The following is a 22,915-nucleotide window of genomic DNA, read 5'->3' as shown; positions in this document are numbered from 1 at the left end:
GCATCCACTCGCTAGTGGCAGGTTACTATTTGTCCTCCCCTCCATATTACCGTAGTTCTGGTGACCTGATGCTGGGGGAAGTGTCTGTCTACTCCAGCAGCGCTCTGCAGACTGCTGTTCTCCACTCACCACCAAGTGAACGCTGTTGTTCAGAGACAGCCTGTGCTCACAGGTTAGAGCAGGGATTACCTGCATGTAATTACATCTAGGCTCCAGCAGATCCATCAGCACATTAACGTAACATCACAGTTAGATGACATTAAGAAAGCTCTCCAGAGATGTATTGCTCTGCACAACAGAACTTCACGTCAGTTTATTTGAGAAGCTGTATCTACATAGAAATACATTAAGTACAAAGTGAGACCGCTTCACTATACTGAAGCAGCAAGACATCATCAGGACAGGAGATGAGTTTAAGTATTTTCCTTCTTTCAGCTTTCCCTTACAGCTCAATAAAGTTCATCTCTACAGCAAACGTCTCACTGTAGACCTTCCATGTTTTAGACTTGTGAGGGTTATCCAGCTCATTCCTGGGAAGGTAGAGTCTGAAAGACAAAATCCAGTCACATCTTAGGGCCTGAGGAATGTTTTTCCTTTAAGATTGTAGAGAAAAATTGAAGTTTGGCTCCAGAGTATTAACTATAGGCCCAGATCTTAAATTCAGACAGACATTAGGCAAACCTGCATGGGGAATATGGACATGAAGTAGTTAAAAAATACACAGCCAGTCTGATGATTTGTGGTCTATTCCCCCCAGGAAACAAAACTGTTACAGCAAAATTAGCGTTACCTCCAGCTCAAGGCCTCTCACAGGAACAGATGCCTGTGGTAGGTTTAATAACCGACCTCATGGCACGCACTTGATTTGGTATTCAGTCGAGCTCAGCCACCATGCTCTCCCCTCCCCATCCTTTAATGCTTATCTAATTCACTTCTAGCAATCACCTGATAGCACCTGCACATCACTTTTTGTGATAACACTGTTGCAGAGCTACATGGCTGCAGGCACACATTTCTCCTGCTACTGACTTGCCTAACTGGGTATCTGCAGTCCAGGTGCAAGGTGCATTGTTACCTAGCACATAAAGTTTAGAGCTAGATTCCTAACACATGGTTACCTCTCCTCAGACTGAGGGGGTGAGTTCAGTAAGAATTGTTTGTTCTTTCCTAGTCATGGAAAGAATAGTAATTATACCTGATACTTCAAATTCACTGTTCTGCTGTCTAAACCTATCAGTTTCAGTAGACAGGCCAGAAAGAGCTGAAGCCTCTTTACTTCTCTGTCACTCCCCTAGCAAGACAGACAAGCCCAGCTTTTGCTGGCAGGGCCTCCCCCAGGAACTCTGGTCTCAACAAGAACAGGCCCACAAGAGTTTTTAAACTTCTAACAAATGCATGAGAAGCAGTAAGTTAAGAGCCTTTCTCTGGGATCTGAAACATAGATATGTAACTTTTAACATTTGCCTTGCTTGCTACTGAGTTCAAGTTCCAGCCTCTGACAGATGTGCTACTGACTTTTGAATAGTTAACTACATTGAACAAAAAGGTATTACTAACAATAGAGCACTGGGAAACAAATCAGTGGATTAAGATAATTGACAGGACAAGGGGAATGGTTTTAAACTAAGGAGAGGGGAGATTTAGATTAGATATTAGGAGGAAATTCTTTACTCAGAAGGTGGTAAAGCACAGGCTGCCCAGAGAAGCTGTGGGTGCCCCATCCCTGGAGGGGCTCAAGGCTGGGTTGGATGGGGCCATGGGGAACCTGAGCTGGTGGGTGGCACTGCCCACAGCAGGAGGTTGAACTGGCTTTAAGATCCCTTCCAACCCAAGCCTTTCAGTGATTCTATGTTGAAAACACTTTGCACAGTACAAATATGGGCCAACTGCCTCATCACAAGTTAAACCTGAAAAATCAGAAACCCATACAGAAACTAAGACTGGCTTGCTTAGCCCCCTGTTTCAGCTCTTAGCATTATGTTCACACACCAGAAGTTAGGTTCTGAAGGCAGCCACTATCATAACTTACCTGTTATTTTCAATAAAGGAAGTGTTGAACCAGAAGAAAAACGGGCAGTCATCGTAGCCTTTTGGAAGATCCTGGAAGTAAAGTCATCATTTAGGGATGAATTTCTGCAGACATGAGTACCCATTTTGTCCTCAGTAGTTTGGCTTACAAAACCAGGGTGCTAGAATCAGTACATTTAAAGACACCAATATCACACCCAGATCACATTTTTCATTTAATTTGTGCCAGGCCACCCAAACCTCACACAAGAGGCATGTTGGAAGCAGCAGGTACTCAAGTGAGATGTTCCACGCGTTCTGTTTGAACAGCTACCCCACCCGCACAAGCTGTCATGTGTTCTGTATTCCCCCTACACTGTAGCAGCTGTTGTTAGGCCCCTAGGGGCCCATTCCACACAAGAAACACCAGGGCAGGAAAAAAAAGAAAACAGACTTTGCCCCACAGAGCTAAGCCAGCCATGACCCAGCTGGCATTTGCATTGCTACCCCTCCTCAAGCTGAAGTGAGGCTCTTCATGCTGTTGTACTTACAGAATTAGATTCAAATCTGACTTTCACATCACCACTTATAACAGGGCTGTCTTCCAGGCCAATGACTACAGAGTCACTTTCAGAATCAAAGAAGAGCTGGGTAACAGAGCAAAATATTGTATTTATGAAAAGCTACCACAAAGACAGAGGGTCAGCTGATGGCAATACAAGTTACTAATCATTGTATATAAACACAATAGCAGTGTTAGAATAATAGCCATAGTTTAAGCTTCTCAGCTCACAGTGTACCATTAAGTATGTTTAAGTGACCTAGGGAAGCTGTTTACTGCCTTACTATTTCTCTTAAGGCTTAGCAAAGTTTCACCTATTTAAAGTTCATATTGTCTATTTATTCAGGTAGTTTTATGTCCCATATTCAGCTTCAACAGGAAGTATCTATAATCCAGCTCTTGTGACTCAGGTGACAGTTTCATATTCTCACCTTGCAGTTTCCTTGTGTGGCACATACACATTCCAGCACAACTTGCTTTTTCATTATTATCTGCACCTTCATATCAGTTCCATTGCCTTTCCCAACTCCTAGGAAGACAGAAGTTGCATTACACTGGAGCACACATGTCTGCTGGAAACTAAGCAGAAATCAAAGCCAAGTACATCTCATTCAGAACTGCCTTGCTACAGACTTCAGAGAACTCAAACTCTGAAGACAGCTTGAGCTCCAGTGTCTGAGAGCTTGATTCTGAGGTAACAGTGAATCCTACTAGTGGAGCAGGAACAAGCATACGTAGCTCTATCAGCTGAACAAGAACAGCAGTTCAGGCCCCCAAGATAAAAATAACACTGAACTTCTAGTACTTGCCCTTTTATCATGATTACCAGTTCATACATACTGAAACTTGTGTATCACGCTGAGAAACTAACTCCAGATGTTGGATTGAATCCACTAATCCTACTTGATAATTGTTTCCTTCTCCAAACCAGCAGCTTGCACATGAACCATCACTTGATGAGAGACCCAGGAAGTGATAAAACACGAGGCAACTGCACTTTGGATTTTATTATTTTCAAATCTGTGCCATTCAAATTCTCAAATCACAGTGAGTCTACATTCCTACCACAGGCTTAACAAGAGACAGCAGAGAGATGACAGCTGCCTGTGTTAAGAAGCCATCACCAGACAGAGAAAGGCCCAAATTCAAAAGTTCTTACCATGTATAGAGTGGATTTTGAGGTTTTTTATTTTGAGTTGTCTCTCTGGTGGGAGTTTGAAGTTATACTTGTTTTTCAGGATCTCATAATACCCAACATACCTACTCTGTAATGCAAAAAACCCAAACACATTATGCAGTTTCTGTATCCCACACAGCCTAATTCCAGGTAGAGCAGATCTCCTTCTTCTGAGTTCTTCTCTCAAGTCCAAGGCTTAGAAGAAATTAAGCCATTTGCTCTTTCCTTCCACAGTTAAAGCATCTAGTTTAACAGCAAGATTTACATCTATTTCAAAGCAGTATTCATACTTGGTGTTTTAAGAAGAAATCTGTACGTTAGAGTTCAGCAAAAAGCATGGGGCTTTTTTGTTGTGTTTAAGTATTTTGCCCCTTAAAAAGCTCTAGGAAGCTTTCACTTTGAAAAAGCACATACTGGAGAAGTGGCTATACTGCCATTCTACTTTATACCAGCAACTAGAATACCTCTGCCAACAGCTTCATCTCACAGTACACACTGAATCAAGATGCAGTCTGAGGCAATAGCTTTCAAAGGGAAACACTAAACATGCCATCCCTAGAAGATGCATTCCTCCACTCTGACACAGCAGTGCCATAGCGTCCCACAGGCCAAGCTGCAGGCTCCAGCTTATCATTGATAAACAGTTTAATTATCTTATAGAGTTATGCCTTAAATACTGGAACAGGTTGCTCAGAGAACTGAGTCCTTATCTGTGGAGATAGTCATATCCAACCAGGAATGGTCCTGGGCAGCCTGCTCTGGCTCAACTTAGTTAATCAGTGGGGCTGGACTAGATGCTCTCCTAGCCTCAGAAGGCTGGGAGCCCAGGTGCCACAATCAGATTCAACAGTGCACTGAGAAGAAGCATAAGAAATGTGCTGTAATGAGGGGAGGGAAGAAAGATGCGACACAATCCTACTAGTTGATAGTCCAACCCCTAAAGAAAAGTACTGTAAGTTCAGGAATTAAGTAACAGGAACCTGTATCTCTGAAGCTGTTCTATCTCTGCCACCTTGTTGAAGTACTCACAAGGCTAAGGTTAGTTTGGCTCATTACAAAACCTGCTCAAACTTACCTGGGATGGAGTTTCAACTCCTTGAAATTTGGTACTTGTACTTCTGTCAGTTCTTCTCTCCCCAAAGTAGTCCAAACTCTCCTATATAGGAAGATTATTTCAAAAGTGAAAAATCTTACCACCATTCCCCTTCCTGAGCAGAGGATAGTACAAATCCAAGTTAAACTAATCAATTCCAAAGGAATACAGGAAAAGATACAAGTATTTCTGTTACCTTCTAGCTAGAAGGTCATGTACCTGACTTCCTAGCTGGTAACTTTAAGTCCACCACTCAGAAAGCAAGCTAGTAAAACTCTTTGAAGGAGGAGAACAACATGCTTAAGCAATTGTAGCAGAATTATGCAAGTTTCTCAAGTTACCTGTGGCAGACAAAAAACTGGTTTGTTGAGATTTAAACTAAACTGAGAAAAGCAAGCGGCCAAACTGATATAAGCTCCACACAGACCACCTAGGATGACCTGAGCCTTCTGCAACCCAGGTTTCTGAGCCTGTATCAGAGTCCTGGTATAGCAGCACAGAACAACAACATGGGTCTGCTCTGCCTGCAGACTTGCTGATCACTCTTTCCCCAGAACGTTCAGAAAGGCTTCTTGCTGTAATGCTAGCAATCAAGACCAGACCACAAGTAGTTCTTGATGCCTCACACACCTTGGAAGGAGGGTAGGGAAAACAATTACCCAAGGCTGCTTCTTCAGAGATACTTGTTTTAGTAGTATGTGCTGAAGAAGCCACCTACAGTTTGAAGTAGCTGCTTAAGACCCTAAGTTCTAAAGAAATGCTTCAAAGGCCAATCTCCCTGATCAGGAATAGTCTTAAACAGAAAGGAGTTTACATAGTTGCAAGATTATATATATGTTTTTTTTAAATACAAACTCCTCACAATGTACTTAGTCTATAGCACCAGCCCATTTCACCAGTTGAGCAGATTCTAATAGGGGCATTCTGAATACTGAAAGAAATAAAAGCTGGTTTTTACCTTTGCACTCTCAAACTGGTCACTGTGTATAAGCCAGGTACAGACCATTGTTCCAGTTCTACCTGCATTAGAAGTAAGAGAAACTGAATTACATGAGCTTAAAGGTCTGAGAATTATTTTTGTGGAAATGAAGTCTTAGCTTGAAATAGAGATAACAGGAGATAAGTGGCACTGGAGTAATCAAGTACCTGTATTTCTGGGAAGAATAAAAACAGAACTCTGCAGTTTGTTACCTTGGTTCTTGAAAGCAGTCCTGGCACTTCCTTACAACATTACTTGAGATATTTAAGAAGTTGCCAGTAACTGCACCCTCTAGTTGCAGTGGAGAGAGTCAAGCACACCTTATCAAATCATACTATAGCATCAACAAGTGCCAGCCTGCATCTCAAGAGTTACTTCTCCACTCCAACTTCCCCCCTCAGCCCTACAAACAAGGCATAGGGACTACTAGCATTCAGCATCCAGTACTATCTCAGTCTTGATAGAGTCTGAAGCCACATCATCCCTCCCTACTCTTGTCCTTCAAGCTGGTTTTGGCCTGCAGGTAGGTTCAGCATTCAGTTTCATTAAGCCTTTTAAGTTAAGGTCCCAGCTGTGGAGAGAAAGCCTTTTGCAGGCATCTGATTCAAGTCAAGTGAACCAGAATTTGTAACCTCCTGATGTTATTCCTAAAGATGTGACAGCAGTTTGCAGGGCTTCTTCACACAGCTCCTTATGTACTTCAACAGTTCCTGCACTACTACAGATTACACATAGCACTGACAGGTCTGCTCACACAGGAGCTCACACAAGCCTGTCCCCACAAAGCTACTATGTACTCTTTTTCAATGCCTTATGTGTCTTAAGGATTCAGCAGTACCTTGGACACTCCCTGACAGAAATTCAGCAGCTCAAGGTACATCACAGAGCAGAAGCCTCAGTGTGGGTGACTGGCTGGCAGAAAGCTAAAGCAGCAGCTTAACAATTGCTAGTAACAACATCAGTAGCTCCCCATCCTCAGCCCCTCCTGCCAGGAAGGTCAGGACAGCAGGAAGTTATTGAGGAGTTCAGCTTAGTGTTTTATTGAAGATGGCAGCTGATTTCTTAAAACTATTTCAAAATGGGTCTGTGCAACACTAAACAGCATTACACTGTTGCTAGTTACAGTGCCCATAGAATCTGTGAAGTTAAATGATAGCATAGATGCATTTAGAGTTCCAGACTACACTTAAGTCAATCAAGTTTGACAAAGAATGTGTCATTTGTGGCATACACAATTGTACGTGAGAAGCCTTACCCTTGCCCCCTTTACAGTGAATTGCTATGATATTCTTCTCATCTTGATTCATCCATTCATGGACACTGGCAGTGAATTTCAGCATGTCCCTAGAGAAGAGGAAGATTAGTGCAGCCAAAGCAAAAGCATGAAAAGTTGTAATGGTGCAAGTATTTATTGACAAGACTCACTGTAATGCTGGGACATTGTGGTCATCAATAAAGATCCTTTCTACCCTGTAGTGGAAGTACTTAGGGTCATAGCCTTTTTCACCTATAAAAAAAAGATCTGGAGTTATACCAGGAAGAGCAACGAAAGCTTGCAACAAGGAAAGGAGTTTATGGTACAAGACTGCTGGTCTCAGCATAAAGCAGTGTTTAAGTCCTTTAAGATAGATTTTAAGTTCCTGAAGATCTGATAGCATCAACACCACACCCTGAAGTGATATCTTTCTTATTAGCAGTTTTTTCCTCCCAGTAGTCAGCAACTAAGCATACTTACTGCAGAGATTGTAGACTTTATAGTGGTCTGCATGCTTGGTGTCCAAAAATCTTGCAACTTCCTGAAGTAACAAGATACAAGTTCACAGTAGTTAGTGCTCTGCTCCTTATTTCCATTGCCATCTCATCCTTCACGTGATCTCAACAAGTGCATTCATGAACAGACCTTGAACAAGAGGCCTTTTCATCAAGGCAATAGTTTAAATTCCTGTCTCAATTCTGAGAAAGCATGACTGTCACTGAATTTCTTACTCCGTATTTATGCAGAAGGTATCAGACAGCACAGCTCTAAATGGAGTATCACTACAAGCTTTTAAACATTGTCATGATTAGATAACTCATATTATTCACGCTACCACTAGCCTGCAAGAGAATTTATTTGGTTCACTGGAGGATTCCTCAAGAAAAGAGACGTTAGAAAATCAGTATGTCCACACTGCAAGATGCAGTGTGGCACATGGGAGACCACTATTAAATCAGTCCAACCAGCCAAGCCAGGAATAGGATTCAATAGTGTAATCCACATACAAGTTAGTGGGATCCTAGAAGTGAAACAGCTTTTAGAAATACTAAAAGCTTGGTAAGGAGAGATTCTTACCTCTATAGGATTTCTATAGAAAGATTGCTTCCCAGAAGATGGAAAAGACATGGCAATAACACGATCTGTGGAGGAAAACAGAAATCAGAAGTAACAACATGGAGGCAGACTCCACCCCTTCCCCACCCCCAAGTTTAAGAACTATATGACTGAGAACACTATGGAGTAATTGATTCCTACCCTAGGAATACACTATTTGGGAGAACCACATAGCCATTCCCAAGAGTTTTTCCCCCACCTCCATAGTTAGCATAGTTAGAGGAGGGTAATAGACCTTTCTGAAAGATTAGTTACCAGTAAGTGCCAGTCACCACAGAATTGGAGACAAAAACCCTATTGTGAGTTAGTCAATAGTTAGTTTCCCTAGGCCTTGGAATTTCTATCACTACATATAGCACATACAACCTCTCTCCCACAAGGCTTATCCTTGAAAACAGTAAGAAAACACTGATTTCAAAGTCCCAAGAAAAAGGAGTGAGACTGATTTAAATTCAGAGTTAAGTTTAAGTAGTCTACTGAAAGAATTGCAGTTCATACAAAGCACTTTAACTAGTGTTAGCAGGGTGTTCAGTGCTGTGAAGTATTATCTGTTGTTACAGGATTTCTACAGACCAGTAACATAAGTGAGATCCAGATCAAAGCCATCTTTCATATAACGCCTTTTGTTCTCAGAGACCTGTGGAAATGAGCAGATATTGTTTCAGGAGGATGACACAGATCAACAAGTGCTGTCTATTACTAGGAAAAAATCTAGACTCTGAAGTCATGTTCCAGAACCTCATTTTGCTTTTGCAGAGTTAACAGCATTAGCTGAGAGTAAGTTTTGTGTTATTTGTATGGATCTGTTACCTAAAGTAATTTTTGCTTCGAAGTATGGAAGATTACTCTAGTGAAAAAACACTGCAGGTTCTTTGTGAACTGCAGCATGAATAGGTCTTTGCTTTGGGGACTGAATGAAAGGAAGAGAATGATCAGAGCAGAATAACTAGGTATTTACTCCTGTGTAAGGGGTTGAACTCAAAGCTTCAAGTATCTCTTTAATACCCTGATGAAAGTAAGAGGCATATAAAATGGATAGGGCTTTAATGCATCTAACAGGTGAGCTCCCCCCCCTACAACCTCTCCTCATCCAAGGAGGAACTAGGCCATGCGCTACACAAACCAGCAATTATCAAGACACAGCACAGTGTCCCAATCACTAATACTCTGGCTTTGTAGGTCAAGGAGCTTCTTGCTCAACCAGAGGCAAGAATTGCTAGCTATACTGAAGTCAGAGGCAGAACTGCAATACCCTGTCAAGGACACAGAACAGACATGCTGCTTCTGCTGCAATATCAATTTCAGACCAATATGCTGTAGACAGACTTGCTGCTCACTATTTTTTGACAGCTGCCTGGAGAAAGGAATAGTAATAGTTCTTAGATACGCTGCTAGGCCAGCTTACCATTCTCCTGGTTACCACTTCAAGTTGTTTCTTCTGTGAAGCCAGGCGAAATATTCTTATTAAGATGACAATCCTCAGAACTCGAAGGAGAGTAACCATTCTGGATGAAAGATTTAGAAAGTGTTAAGCATAGATATAAAGCTTGAAATTATTTAAAAGCTGTTTCAGAGAATATTAAAAAGCTATTTCGTGTGAAAAACCCAAGGCCTGAAGTACCACAGTTTTATTATTGAAGGTGTTAGGGATGCATGTTCTGAACAAGTATTAGAACTAGAGAATCCCATGGTCTATTCTAGGAACCTTCTCAGCTATTTCTGCCCAGCAAGCAACAAATTCCCTTAAGTGTCAAGGATAATTGGCAGTGTTAAGTGTACATTTAAGTGGAACCAGCCACCTGATAAACAAGCTGAAAAGAGAAGGTAAATAAGCTAGACATGCTTGAATAAGAAACCTTTTCTTTAATCATTCAACAATTTGACAAGTTTAGTTGAGAAACTTTGAACTCCTACTGAACTTTGGATCAGGCAAGATGCTGATGTGAGTGACTCTACAGAAACAGGGGCAGTTGCTTCAGCATACCCTTAGGGACAAGGGCAAACTAACATTCATTTCTTAAGGAGGTACATGAGCATATACATGTTATACCTACGTAAGAACTTTGGTAAATACCCACAGTTCTCCACTAATGTAGAACTTGTGGAAGTCAACAACACATGGAGCTGTCCTAGAAGCCTGGTAAATTTCAGTTTCTCCCCAGCTACCTCCTAGACCAGGAGGACTCTGCTATTGTTTCAGGAGAGTTCCCTTGAACTAGAAGCCAGACAAGGACATGAGCTAACACTGGATTGAAGACACTAGAGCCCTTCTCAGCTTCAACCGCAACTTGCAAGAAGCAGTTTGCCTTCTGCCCTTTGCAAAGGCAGCTAGTTAAGCATTAGTTTGCGAGTAGATACCAAACTCAGACGTCCTTTTATTGGTCAGCAGACACCTACTCCAATCCACACCTAGCTAGACCTGGTTAGAAACAGACACCGCATCCTCCCACCGAGGGGATGTGGTCTCTCTGGGCTGCCATAGAAATCTGACTTGCCATACAAGTTGTCACCCACAGACAAGCACTCGACAGATGTCAGAACAGTTAGTCTGAGCAGACTTTAAGGCTGCTGAGGTTGTTCCTTCAGATATGAACAAGGAAAGAAAAGTGATAAACTCCGGTAAGCTACTGGGAATTAGATGGTGTGGTTGCAACTGGAGGATTAGGTGGCAAGGACATAGTCTCAAAATTTGCTATTGGCCAGGCCAGATCTATGGCATCATCTAGAGCAAGGTAGTAATGCTGATATCTGAGCAGGACTGAAGAGCTTTTAACAAGAGAAGTCTTATGGAGGGCCTCAAGAGTTGCATGGGTGAGATGGTAGGTCCCAGCTGAATATCCCAGTTGATAGCATCAGCATGATTTTTTTGTGTTGCACTAGGCAGTGCAAGAACTGAGCCTGTCCTAAAACCCCCATCAAGTCAGAATACAAGGGACTCACACACCAACCTACAACAGGATAGAATAACACAGGATCAGGCCTACTACTACCATAGCCCAGACACTACAGCACTGCAGATTATCCTGCCACTATACTACTGCAGGTAAAGATTGCTACCTTTAACTGGATCCCACCATAAGGAGAAAGATGCTTTAAGAGAACTGGCTAGAGATATGGCAAGCCATCATTCAAATCAGGTTATATTAGTAAAATAGCCTTTCATGATTCTGGAGCTACAAATGCAGTCAAAAAGAATCAAAAGTACTTTCTCAGCTCCACTTTTTAAAACTAAGCTGGCATTTGAAGCAACATTAGCATTGAGTGTTTGTCCAGCTCCGGGCTCTTCAATAACCAGACTTTGAGATTGTTTCTTCTACAGGAAGAATTCCCCAGTTTGTGCCCAGTAAGCTGAGTTGTGTGCTGAGATGCTGAACTTGTTTGCCCAGCTGGTGAAAGCTTCACTGTAATTCAAACTTAGAGCAAACTGATCTGGGAGTTGCACTTATCTCCATCAGGAATAGATTTCTCTCTCATAGGGCATTATCTTTTCATGCTATAGAAGAGAGATGCAACTACAACTCTAACTTCTGCACATACATAGCACAGCCATTCCCCGGGGGAAGGGGAAAACCTATGGAAATCCAGTGTGTGTTAATGTAGGGCTTTGGGGAGAAAGAGGTGGAAGAAACAAGACCACATCTTAACTACTTCTACATCAAGATCCACTGGATGGAGATCCTTCCTCAGTTGTCTGCTTCTTCAGTTCCAGTTGCTATTATAATCCAACTCTCACCTTCTACTGCAGAATCTTCATCATAGCTCCTGAATGTCCCTTTGACCCCCTAAATACTGGCCTTGCCATTCACTTTAAGTTACACCAATAGATGTTTAGATCATATCTGCCTTTGAGACAGGGTCAAGCTACAACAGAACCATAAGCCTAAAGAATAGAAAGACTTGCTTTGAATTCTGCACTATGAAATACTATCAGCCATATTTGTCATCTAGCATGAACTCACCAAGCCTAGATATTCCCAAGAAAATTCTTAGTGGCCCATCAAGGAAAGATCACATTAACAGCTGTCATATCATTCTTACCTTGGCATCTGATCTGTAGCAGCAAGGTCAGAGAAGGAGTAGGTCATATTAATTAACAGAGTGCCCACTACTATGAGTGCATCCAAAGTATTCAATTTGGAGCGGAAATAATTCTTGAAGCTAAAAAAAAAAATTTAGATGTCTCTACAGATGAAACAGAAATCCCCCTGATCAGGAAGAGAAGAGCTACTGCTAGAGATAAGAGGGGAAGAAAAAGTTGTTGTTCTTTGAAAACTAAACACTGAAGACCCACCATGAAATAGTCATGCAAAACTAACGGTTTCCAAGCACTTAAAAGCATTCTACAGATTAGCCTGTAACATAGTAGCAGCCAACGAACACAGCAAAGAGAAGATGAGACTTATCTACGGTAAGGAAATTAGCCTGTCTGTAGTTCCAAGCTTGAAGCATTGCTCTTACTAGCCTGTTGACTTGCCACACTGAATTGCTTTGCCCATGTCTTACCCTTCAACAAACACTCTCATGAGAACATCAACGAGGAAGAAGAGCGCTATAGCCAGGGAAACACCTTCAAGAATCTCTCTAACACCTCTTTTCTTCTCACTGATGGCCAGATCCACAATCACAACTACGATGTCCACAATGATGAGCACAACCCCAAATACTCTGAGAGGAAAAAAAAATACAGGTCAGCTTTCAAAATTGTAAATAATTTCTGGTATGTATAGACCGAAGAACACAAATCTAGGTTTTTATTTTAAGCTGGTCCAGCAAGCATGGATTCTCTTGTGTACAGACTGAGGCCTGCTTGTATAACAGCTGAAGGATTCAAATTGCTTTTTTTTTTTAATAAAGTGATCCACACAGAGTATACCATCCACATGGAAGTGAATGTTTTTAGACCCAACAGTAGTTATTAACCAATAATCCCGTATCTATCCATGCACAGCACAAACCTGAGTGCTTCAAGGCACACAAGCATCAGTACTGTCTGTCAGCTTACTCACTTACCCTCCCACTCATGAGGAAGAGCAGCCCCTTAGAAATAACCATATTTAATTGCTTACCTTCCTTTAGCCTCTAGACTGTATACAGCTGACCACAGGCTTTAGCACAACATTAAAAACTTATGTCAAATAAATGACAGTAACATTTACAATTCCAGCTTTCCATTCCCCAAGGAGAATGCAGACATCTGTTTAAGACATCTTTCCTAGAGAAATCTCCCCTTTGCTGGAGGAGGTAGGAGATTCGGTACATCCCATGAAGAGCAGACTGAACCTCAAGAAACCCTCAAAGTTCTTACACCAGAAAGAACTTCTACCTTCCCCATATCATTACAAGCGTAACCTTTTACCTGAATCCAAATGACATCACAAACGGGGAAATTTTTCTCCTAATGGTACTGCAAGGAAAGAGAGTCAGCATCAAGACAAGTGACAATTTGCTGCTGATTTAGTCAGAAGAGCACTGTTACTGAAGTTCATCCTCTTATTTTCAGAATTCTGTATCAGTGATTTAAGAGAGTATTCAGCTGCATTCATGAAGTAGACACATTAAGGCAGTGCTTGGGAAAAAAAATGCTTTCATCACTTGAACAAGGAGTTACTTTAATCAGCTATAAACCCTAAAAAACCTACTACTACTTTTTGTCAGTATTGTTCACATATCTGTCCTATTTCTCCTGTTATTTTTGGTTACTGTACTTGCCCATCACCACTCACATTACTGGAGACACTACTGTTACAGGAGGCCTTCATCAATTCAGAAATTTATACCGTATCTCAATAATCTCATCCAAACTACTTGTTTCCTTTAGGGTAGTTTGAGCATTACATTTCACTTGGTGAAAGACCTTAACTCCATTATCCAGTTTAAGACAAGGCTGAGTATCTCTGAAGTGAAGAAAACACATCTTGGCAGGCTCACTGATTTCAAGCCCATACTTCTCATTTTTAAGTTTAAAGTTCAAAATATAAACCAGAAAACAGCTGCATCTTTGAGCAGGAAAGATATTGCATCCTTAACTTGAATGGGAAAAGTGGGTACTGTAACTGAAGTAATAAGCCTTATTTATTTTCAAGGCAACATAGTATGTGGAAGGTTCTCCTTGCACTTTGGAATGCCTAGTATCTAAGGAAAACACAGCAATAATTACATTATTTTGTGACTTTATGTTGTTGTCCAGCCAATTATGTAATGCAAGGATAGTATGTACTTGAAGACTTCATATTCCACAGCCTAAGGACGAAGACCTTTATTGGATGCACTAAAAAAGGTACTCCAATCTTGCCTGCCAACATCTTGGATCAGTGAAAGGCACAACAGTTCTTGCTTATTTAACTTAAGCCTTTATGAAATGCATTTCTAAGCCCCTCATCCTGAGGGATACAAATTCAGGTCAATAGGAGAGGAACTGAGGTAACAGGCTTAATCTTACTGTTCTTACTGATCACTAGCATGGCCTATCAAGAATTAACTGTCTGAACATAATACCCCAGATACTCATTCACCTGACTTTCTCCCCAGTATTTCTTCTGTGCTCTCTCAAGTTAATTCTTTTGGGAGAAAGTGTATGCAGTGCAGTTTGAACTACCCATTTTTCACTCTGAAACAGATTTGTTTGAAACAGGTGGATTGGGCTTTCATCTCTATAGGTAGGAAGAAGCTTCCTGGATTGTATGCTGTTATTGTATATTACAGCAAATCTCAGTATCAAGTGATTTAAGGCTTCAAGGTATCAAGATAAGTATCAAGGCATTGGTATCAAAATAATTAAGGCTTATCACTTACTTCAGCAAACCACCTGCCTTCTCATTTTGGCTCAAGCATTTTCACTTTTTGGGAGTAAGCAAGGCACTTAGTATATCATTAGCTTACTTGGAACAGCTGTCCTGTTCGTTATCCTCATCACGACCATCATCAATCTTTATTGTGGGCTCATTTGCTGCTGGAGAGCTGGCAAAGGAATAGTACAAATCACACACCAATACAGATGTCAACTTTATCTGAAATAATGAAGGGTAGCAATACATAAAGTAATATTAACTACTGTCAGCTGAGCTGCGAGGAGCAGCCTGGGCCAGAGCACATTAATAGCACTGGGGAAGAATGGCTTTCCATATGTTGGCACAGCAGAAGCCTTTGGTTTGTATTGACCTAGTTCCACTTAACTATCCATCTACCAAAGTTTTCTTTTGGGGGAAGAAGGGAAGACATTTGATTCAGGAATAGGATAGAGAGCTTTGAAGTAAAGCATCCAAAAGTCTATTGAGAGCTTCAGTCAAGCTCAGATTCTGGAAGTGCTGGAAACATGCATATGCAAAATCCAAGTAAAAAAAGCCAAAGCATTAGCACTAAGAACAAGTACTTCACTGTAGTAGAGTGCTTGCTAGGAGAAGCCATAGCACAGCAATGTTTTTGTGCTGAGCAGGATACCAGACCGGAAACTGGAAGACCAAGGCAGCAGCTGCTAAAAACTTTTTTTTTTTGTAGTGGCTGCTTACCATAACTTCCTCAGAAGAGTCCCTTTAGGTCAGAATTTTGTTTAGCCACCTGAAATGCTTTGAAGGCCACAAGATGACTTCAGAGAAAGTCAAATGTAACATTCAAATCCAGTGATTTGCAGTTTTTAACCTTCTGTACAGAAATAGCATATTGCATAATAGCACAGCCAGTGTTTGCTGTGGCTCTGTCTCTGGCATCATTGCCACTCGCACAGAAGCAACTGTAGGTACAGTATTTCCTAGCTCCAGTATCTCCAGATACCAACATTCTTGCTCTGTTCCTAAAACTGAAGCAAGGCTCTGGAGACAGATGGCCATTTAGTTTTGCTTCCAAGCTGTTCTCACAGGACTTGCCCTTCAGAGTTGTCCACTTAGTGTGGGCTGAAATGCTTCACTTATCAGCACATGCTACTGCTGCTACAGCACTTTTGCTGCAGATCGCTTGCTTGTACTCAGACAAACGAAGGGAACTGAAAGCCAGCTTTTTATCCTTTAAGGAAAATAAGATAAAATAAGAATGAGCTACAGTAGTGTTTTGGGCTAGGAAGCCAGCTTTTAGCATAAGAAGAAAATAGAAGCCAAGTCCGAGTACACTATTTACACTGCACTCTCATACAGTAATTCAGTTCTAAACAATGCTTCCCCAAGAGGTAGTTTTACTTTACATCTACCTGTTGCTCAAACTAGAAAAAGCTTTATCCCGTAAGTCCTACATCTAGTCTTTAGACAGGTGGAAGACAAGAAAATGAAAGCATACTACATCCTATTTCTAACTCAGGTACTCTCTAAAGAGAATACAAGATTTTTTTTAACTACTCACAGTTAAAGTGAACTTCAGACTGGAAACTCATAAGGAGAGCAATGCAATATGCTATCTACAAGACACCTTGACAGTGGCTCCCAGAAGCCGGAAGAAAGCAGGACTTACTACCCTGAACTTCGCATACCAAAGCAGGATAGTTGTACTCCTTCATTATACAGTTTTTGACTACTTGTAAGAAGCCCGTCACAAAAGCACATTCCTATCAGAGATATCACTCCTCTCAAGTAACACTGTTCTGAAGGTGGAAGAAAGAAAAATAGTGCTTGAAGTTTATATAGCATATCTCTATCCCCTCTTTGTTATGTTCAACACACTAAGGAATGCGAGGCAGAAGGCTGCACGCAGCCTACTTCAGTTCTGAACTCATGCACCAGTGCAGCTTGTTCCACTCACCTCGAAGCTTCGGTGAGCTCTGACCCTTGTTCATACCTCACAGTCGTCATTTTGGTTTTTCTTGCTCTGCTGGTGTTAAGAGAAGCACATCTAGTTAGACAGCAGAACAAGCAGCAAGGAATATTGTCTTTGCCTACAGTAGTTTCACACTCATGTTGTGAGAGGACAGGCCTGTGTCTCCTTCTCAAGTATCCTCCCTCACAGCTGAGGAAGAACAGCCCTTACCTAAAGGAGCCATCACTCAGCAACACAGCCAAGCACACCTCGTACGTGCAAGCGAGAACAGCTTCAAACAGCTCTGTTACCTCAGCACGATCCTTTCCCCGCTTCCAGGCGGTCCCCTGCTCCGGCAGGCAGGGCCAGCGACCCAGGGAGCAGCGCAGAAGGGATGCCCACATCTCACCTCCAGCTGCTACACCCCACTTGTCCGACCCTGGGGTGCGAAGCCCCACCCGGCACGGCCTCACCCGGCCGGCTTCCAGGCGGGCAGCCCCAGGCACTCCCCGCCCAGCAGAGGCCCCGCAGGCCGAACCCCGGTCCCGCGGCCGCCACAGCCCCGGCCACCTCCGGCGAGGCCGGCCCATGAGCTTCCCCGAGCGCCCTCACCTCCTCACGGCCACCCGCCTCCGAGCTCAAAGTCGAGCCCGGACACCCGCCCCCAAAGCCTCGCGGACTCAGCGGAAAATTGCGTTAAACTTCCTGAGGACCGCCTGCCCACCTCCCGCCCGATCCCCCACTCACCCGCCGAGGCGAAGCAGAACCACAAAACGGGAAAGCGCTGCTGCCCCCAGCCGGGACGCGGTTAAAAAGGCCGGGGAGCCGCACCTGGGCCGGGCCGGGCCCGCCCGCTGCCATGGCGACGGCCTCGCTCCGCTGCCCGCCTCTCCCCTCCGCAAAGCGTCCGGCACGTCGCCTCAGCCGAGGGTCCTGGTGGGCAACAGATTGCCCGTGAGCCAGCAGCGTGCCCTCGTGCCCAGAAGGCCGGTGAGTTCCTGGAGTGCATCACGAAGAGTGTGGCCTGCGGGTCGAGGGAGGTGATCCTCTCCCTCTGCTCTGCCCTGGTGAGGGCACGTCAGAGTACTGTGTCCAGTACTGGACTCCACAGTTCGAGAAAGACAAGGGTTGAGAGAGTCAAGAGACAAGAGTTTGAGGAGGGCATCAAAGATTCAAGACCGGGAGCATCTCTCATGTGAGGAAGGCTGAGAGACCGGGGGTTGTGCAGCCTGGAGAAGAGAAGACTGAGGGGGGATCGTATCAATGCTTATAAACATCTAATGGGCAGGAGTCAAGTGGATGAGGCCAGGCTCTTCTCAGTAGTGCCCAGTGACAGAACAAGGGGCAATCGGCGCAAACCGGAACATAGGAAGTTCCATACGAACATGAGGAAGAAGCTTACTATCAGTGACGCAGCACAGGAACAGGCTGCCCAGAGAGGCTGTGGAGTCTGCTTCAGTGGAGATATTCAAGACATGTCTGAACTTCTACCTGTGCGGCTTGCTGTAGGGAACCTGCTTTAGCAGGGGGTTGGATTCCATGATCTGCAGAGGTCTATTCCAACACCAACAATTCTGTGATTCTGTGACATTCAGCCCGTGCAGCTTGTCTGAATCAGTCGTCCCCTGAGAATCCTGCGAAGCAGCATGTGGTGCGTGGCTGCTCTCTCACCAGAAGTCAAGTAATCAACAAACAGCCCCTTAGCGTGAGCACCTTACTGCAGAAACCCGCTTCTCGCTAGCGCTGGGGCCAGCTGTGCCCTTTCTGAGCGTTTTGCAGCACGCTCAGCAGCAGAGGGAGCTCCAGGAGAGCGCTTGGGGCCGGCTGCCACAGCTGCAGGGTTGGTGGGGCAGGGAGCAGTAGGCTTCGCCAAAAGAAATAACATTTTCAAGGCGAGTGCTGTGTAAGGGACTGCTGGGCAAGCTCTTCTTAGAGGCTTCAGTATTTTTGTTTTCAGTATTTTGACTGAATTATATCGCTCTCCTGTAACCCTAAAAGATATAAAAACTTCTCAGAAAGAGCGGTGAGGCATTGGAACAGGCTGCTCAGGGAGGTGGTGGAGTCACCATCCCTGGAGGTGTCCAAGAAACATATAGATGTGGCACTGCGGGACGTGGTGAGTGGGCATGGTGGGATGGGCTGGTGGTTGGACTGGATGATCTTAGTGGTCTTTTCCAACCTTAACAAAAATAAGTCTGTGAAAGTGGGGCATTTCTGGACATCAGAATAAGTTGTTTCCCCTTTAGGTCTATAAATATATGAAAAAGTAGTTATTACAGACAGTAGTAGTCAGTGGTGAGCTAAACGTGTTTTGTGTGTTCAAATAATTAGAGAAACAGCTGAACATGGATCAAAGCTAAGTTGGATGATGAGAAGAAGCGTTAGATTAACTTCTTAATTCTGAAAATAACCTTACTACGGCAGGTCATTTGGTACAGGTTTGATCCTGCAGACCCTGTGGGATTCTGTGAGTTCCTTTCAATGGGATCTTGTGGCTGCGGAACACCTTTGTGGGGAGGACTGTATCACAGAAGAGTGTGGAGATCTGGGAGTATGGTATCCTCTCTCCTTGGCCTTGTAAGCACAAAATTATGAAGGAGGTTGGGTGTTGAAGTGGATTTTACACTAACAACCTACAGCGATCAATCAAAGAAGGGGCTGGAGGCTGGGAGGCTTCCATTTTGGCACTCAGACTGAATACCAGGGCGAAAAACATAACAACTTCCTAGAGGATGCGGATGCACTTAGAATAAAAATCAAACAAACAAGCAAACAGTTCTTCTCATTTATTGCCAGTAATTGCACTGTAACTGTTGCTTTCAGTCAGCTAATCCTGTAGCTGTAGCAGGTTTGCCAGCTCATGCCAGCTCACTCGTGTCTTCATGAGTTTCCTGATGGTTGATTTGTTTTCTTAAAAGTACGACTTCTGAAGTCAGAGGACTAAAGTAAAAACACCGCTTTTCTTTTTTAAAAAAATTGATTTTCTAGCTGTCAGCTAGTGGAGAAAGATGTATGAACATGACCCAAGGTTCATGAAACAGAAAATAAAAAAGAAGCATTTAAAGTATTCTGTTTTTTAAATTCATGACTTGTAAATCAATTTCATTGTGTTGCATTGTTTAACTCATGATAGTGACATTTAAAAACCCCTCAGAATCCAGTTCTGATCCCTGGATCATTATTCATTGGTGTAAAATAGCAGAATTGACAACAAAATACAAAAAAGATTGAAATGTTCAGTAAATAACCCAGTTATACTGGGTAGGAGCAGGATGAAGTATGTATATATCAGAGAGGTGATGACATTTTAAATTCCAAAAATAACAGAGAAGCATGATAAACAGAATCTCTTAACTTGACAGACGTCAAGATAAGTAGGTACAGATCATTTATATCTGATACTTGTAAGAGAGACTGCCAAGGAAAATAATGTGCTTTTTATTATGTTTTGGGATAACGGAAATGTGGAGATAAGGAGGGGGAAGGGGGATCAATTCTATGCCAATATCAAAAGCATCAGATGACCTGATGGTGATAGCTCTGTCAGCTTGGCCTTGCTCCCGGAAAATGGGAGAAGAGTAGACAGAGACTTCAGTTGATAAAATATTGAAGAAGGTTAGTGATAGTAACAATAATTAATGCCAGTCAACATGGGATTATGAAAAATAATTCCTGTCATATAAATTGATATTTCAAAAGCAAGATTGCAAGTTTTACTGATAAAATACAGGTATTTTGTTGCTTCCGTGGACAACTGTCTGGCTAGAATATTGTATTTGATTAAAGAGCTAGAAGAGCATAAAATCAATCTGGTTCACATGACTTTGGCGAAAACCTTGCACACTGATCTTAAAATAACTGTAGAAAGAGAATGATCCTTACGCAGTTTGTTCCCAAAGAGATTCTGCAGGGACTGGGTGTTGTCTTCTGTTGTTTAATATTGTGTTGGGCTGTTTTGTTTTGAACCATGCCCCCAGATAAAACCTCCAGTGATAAAGTTTTCAGCTTACACAGAGATTGGAAAAGTGGTCAGTTACAAGAACTGCTGCCAAGCACTGATTAGATTGTAACGTTTGGTAAGTGGAGATGGGTGAAGAGCTTGCATTTCCATACTTTTACGGTCAGTCTCACAAGGAAGGACCTCAGGGTGGTGCTTTTCAGCCTGCAGACCTGAAGGACAATGCAACATCTTTCAAAAAAATCCTTGGTCATCTTACGGTCTCACTGTCACTGAGAGACATTAGCCACTTGAATGAGGGATGTGTGCATGTGTCATAAAGCTCATGGGCATTTCTTGATTAACTTCTCCTGTGCTGCAAATCGCAGTCATCCTGACTACAGTGATTAAGACCAAGGCAGATCAGACTTAGAGCACCAAGTGGCTGTGAAAACAAGTAACTGAAAAAACCTGGAGTAGCAGTAGGGAGTAATCAGCTACAGGTGATCTTTCCATATGTCTCTGTGGCAAAATGCATAACAAGATTCTTAGATCCACAAACAGGAAAGATGTGAGGCTGAGAGCATTGCTTGAGCTACTTGGCTCCTGTGTTCTCTCAGTTCTCTTGTCCTGATAGCCACAACTCTAAAAAGAAAAAGAAGAACCATGATGTGAGCAAAAAGCTAAAGTGTAGCTCATCACACCCGAGTCTAAGAGCTCAAAGCTCTTAGAAAGATCTCAAAGCAACTTTTAAAAGGGATGACATAATTACACTTGGTAAGGCTAGATCTAGAAAAACATCTAAGCAACCAAAAGGGGATGGAGGCAGACTCTGAGCATCAACATTTTGATCTGAAAAGATCCTTGTTCAGTAGCTGCCTAATCCTGCAGGAAGTTAAGCTGATTTGGGCACTTTGCTGTTGGACTGCAGAGGTCCTCAGAGCCTGCTGTTCTGCTTCTGTGCATGCCCTGGGCTGTTCTGGCCTTCTATGCCTGCTCCTTATGGGGCAGATCAGGAACCCAAATGCAGGCAGAGGAGGCAGACTCAGTAAGCCCCGAGTCCACCATACACCAGCCAAAGCTCTTCGCAGCTTTGTGTATGTGTTCTGCATTAAGCAACTCCGAATGGAATCAGCCCAGGAGCAGAACTTGCTCTTGCTTTTCCCAATTGGAGGCAGGCACGCAGCTCATAGTTACTTGGCCTTAAGCAGAGGAAAACAAATTTGGCAGAAGAGGGCTCGCAGAGTAAGGCATGAGAATAAAAGGCTGGAGGATGGGCCTCGGCAGATTCTGACTCAAGGCAAATAATAATAATAATAATAATTAACAATGGGAGTAATTAAGCAGTGAAAGACCATGTGAAGGTCTGTGGTTTGTTGTTCAACACCGAATGTTTTACAACAAAATATCTTTTTTCTCAAAGAGATGCTTCCGTTCCAATGGGAATTAATTAGGTCAGGGGAGTTCTCTGACCTGAGGTAGGTAGAAGATCACACAGATTATCCACATGCTCCCTCTGGCCTTGTGACTAATTCGCTTTTGTATAGCTATTCCTGATGTAAATGAGATGGGCTCAGACCTGTGCTTGCCCTCAGGAGCTTAGGAACTAATCATGTTTGTTGTATCAACCCATTAGATACTCATAGGGTGCATGTAGACTTCTGAGACCGAATTATGTCTTTGCTCTTTGAACATTATCAGAACATTCAGATCTGGCATGTTTCGAGGTCTGCCACCGTTATTCCTTCTCTGTGGTTATTCCTTGCTAACAAACCACAAACTCTTAATACGTATGCGCTGGTTTCGGTTATTTCATAGATTGAAACTACGGTGACTGATGTCATCCCGATATTTTACATTTATTGTACTCTTGTTGAAACCCTTTATTGTTAGATTTAAAAATATATATATATGTCAGACCTCATAAATTAACTTCGTTCAAAAAAAAAAATCCTAGCAGCACACATTCCTCCAGGAGATGCATAGCAGCTGGCTCGTTGAGAGCCTGCAGGCCGCTGGTGCCTCCACACCTGCAGTGCCTACAAAGAAAGCTGGTCTGTCATCTCTTCCAGCG

At 42.9% G+C, this 22,915-nt stretch overlaps 1 protein-coding gene across 5 annotated transcripts; it reads right to left on the bottom strand.

The window, feature by feature from the left end:
* On the bottom strand, nt 282–19,836 carry LOC110388125 (phosphatidylinositol 3,4,5-trisphosphate 3-phosphatase TPTE2-like). Of its 5 annotated transcripts, none has more exons than XM_021377009.1 (19): nt 17,652–19,836; nt 16,911–16,976; nt 15,069–15,146; nt 13,546–13,593; nt 12,693–12,854; nt 12,228–12,347; nt 9,595–9,694; nt 8,763–8,826; nt 8,151–8,215; nt 7,554–7,614; nt 7,244–7,325; nt 7,074–7,162; nt 5,798–5,859; nt 4,822–4,902; nt 3,729–3,834; nt 3,001–3,098; nt 2,559–2,654; nt 2,030–2,100; nt 282–545 (listed from the first exon to the last, which is right to left on the bottom strand). In XM_021377009.1, exons 2-19 carry the CDS (start codon nt 16,958–16,960, stop codon nt 443–445), a joined length of 1,536 nt encoding a protein of 511 aa, XP_021232684.1. In that variant the 5' UTR covers nt 16,961–16,976; nt 17,652–19,836; the 3' UTR covers nt 282–442. The 5 variants fall into 5 exon arrangements, with proteins under 5 accessions (XP_021232684.1, XP_021232673.1, XP_021232692.1 ...); XM_021376998.1 differs by having other exon boundaries at nt 16,911–16,979; nt 17,652–19,835; XM_021377017.1 differs by lacking the exon at nt 17,652–19,836 and adding an exon at nt 17,517–17,626 and having other exon boundaries at nt 16,911–16,979.

The sequence above is a fragment of the Numida meleagris genome, chromosome 1 (genome assembly GCF_002078875.1).
Source record: "Numida meleagris isolate 19003 breed g44 Domestic line chromosome 1, NumMel1.0, whole genome shotgun sequence".
NCBI lineage: Eukaryota > Metazoa > Chordata > Aves > Galliformes > Numididae > Numida > Numida meleagris.
Note: the sequence above shows the minus strand (reverse complement) of the source record. Positions and strands in the feature narration are given on the sequence as shown.

What these genes read in the sequence shown, in the direction of transcription:
- LOC110388125 (XM_021377009.1), bottom strand. Translation starts at nt 16,960, where the DNA reads ATGACGACTGTGAGGTATGAACAAGGGTCAGAGCTCACCGAAGCTTCG. An exon ending in GTGATGTCATTTGGATTCAG is followed by an intron (nt 12,855 to 13,545) that starts GTAAAAGGTTAC and finishes TTTTCCTCTCAG; the next exon opens with AGTATTTGGGGTTGTGCTCA. An exon ending in TCCTTTATTGAAAATAACAG is followed by an intron (nt 546 to 2,029) that starts GTAAGTTATGAT and finishes TTTGTCTTTCAG; the next exon opens with ACTCTACCTTCCCAGGAATG.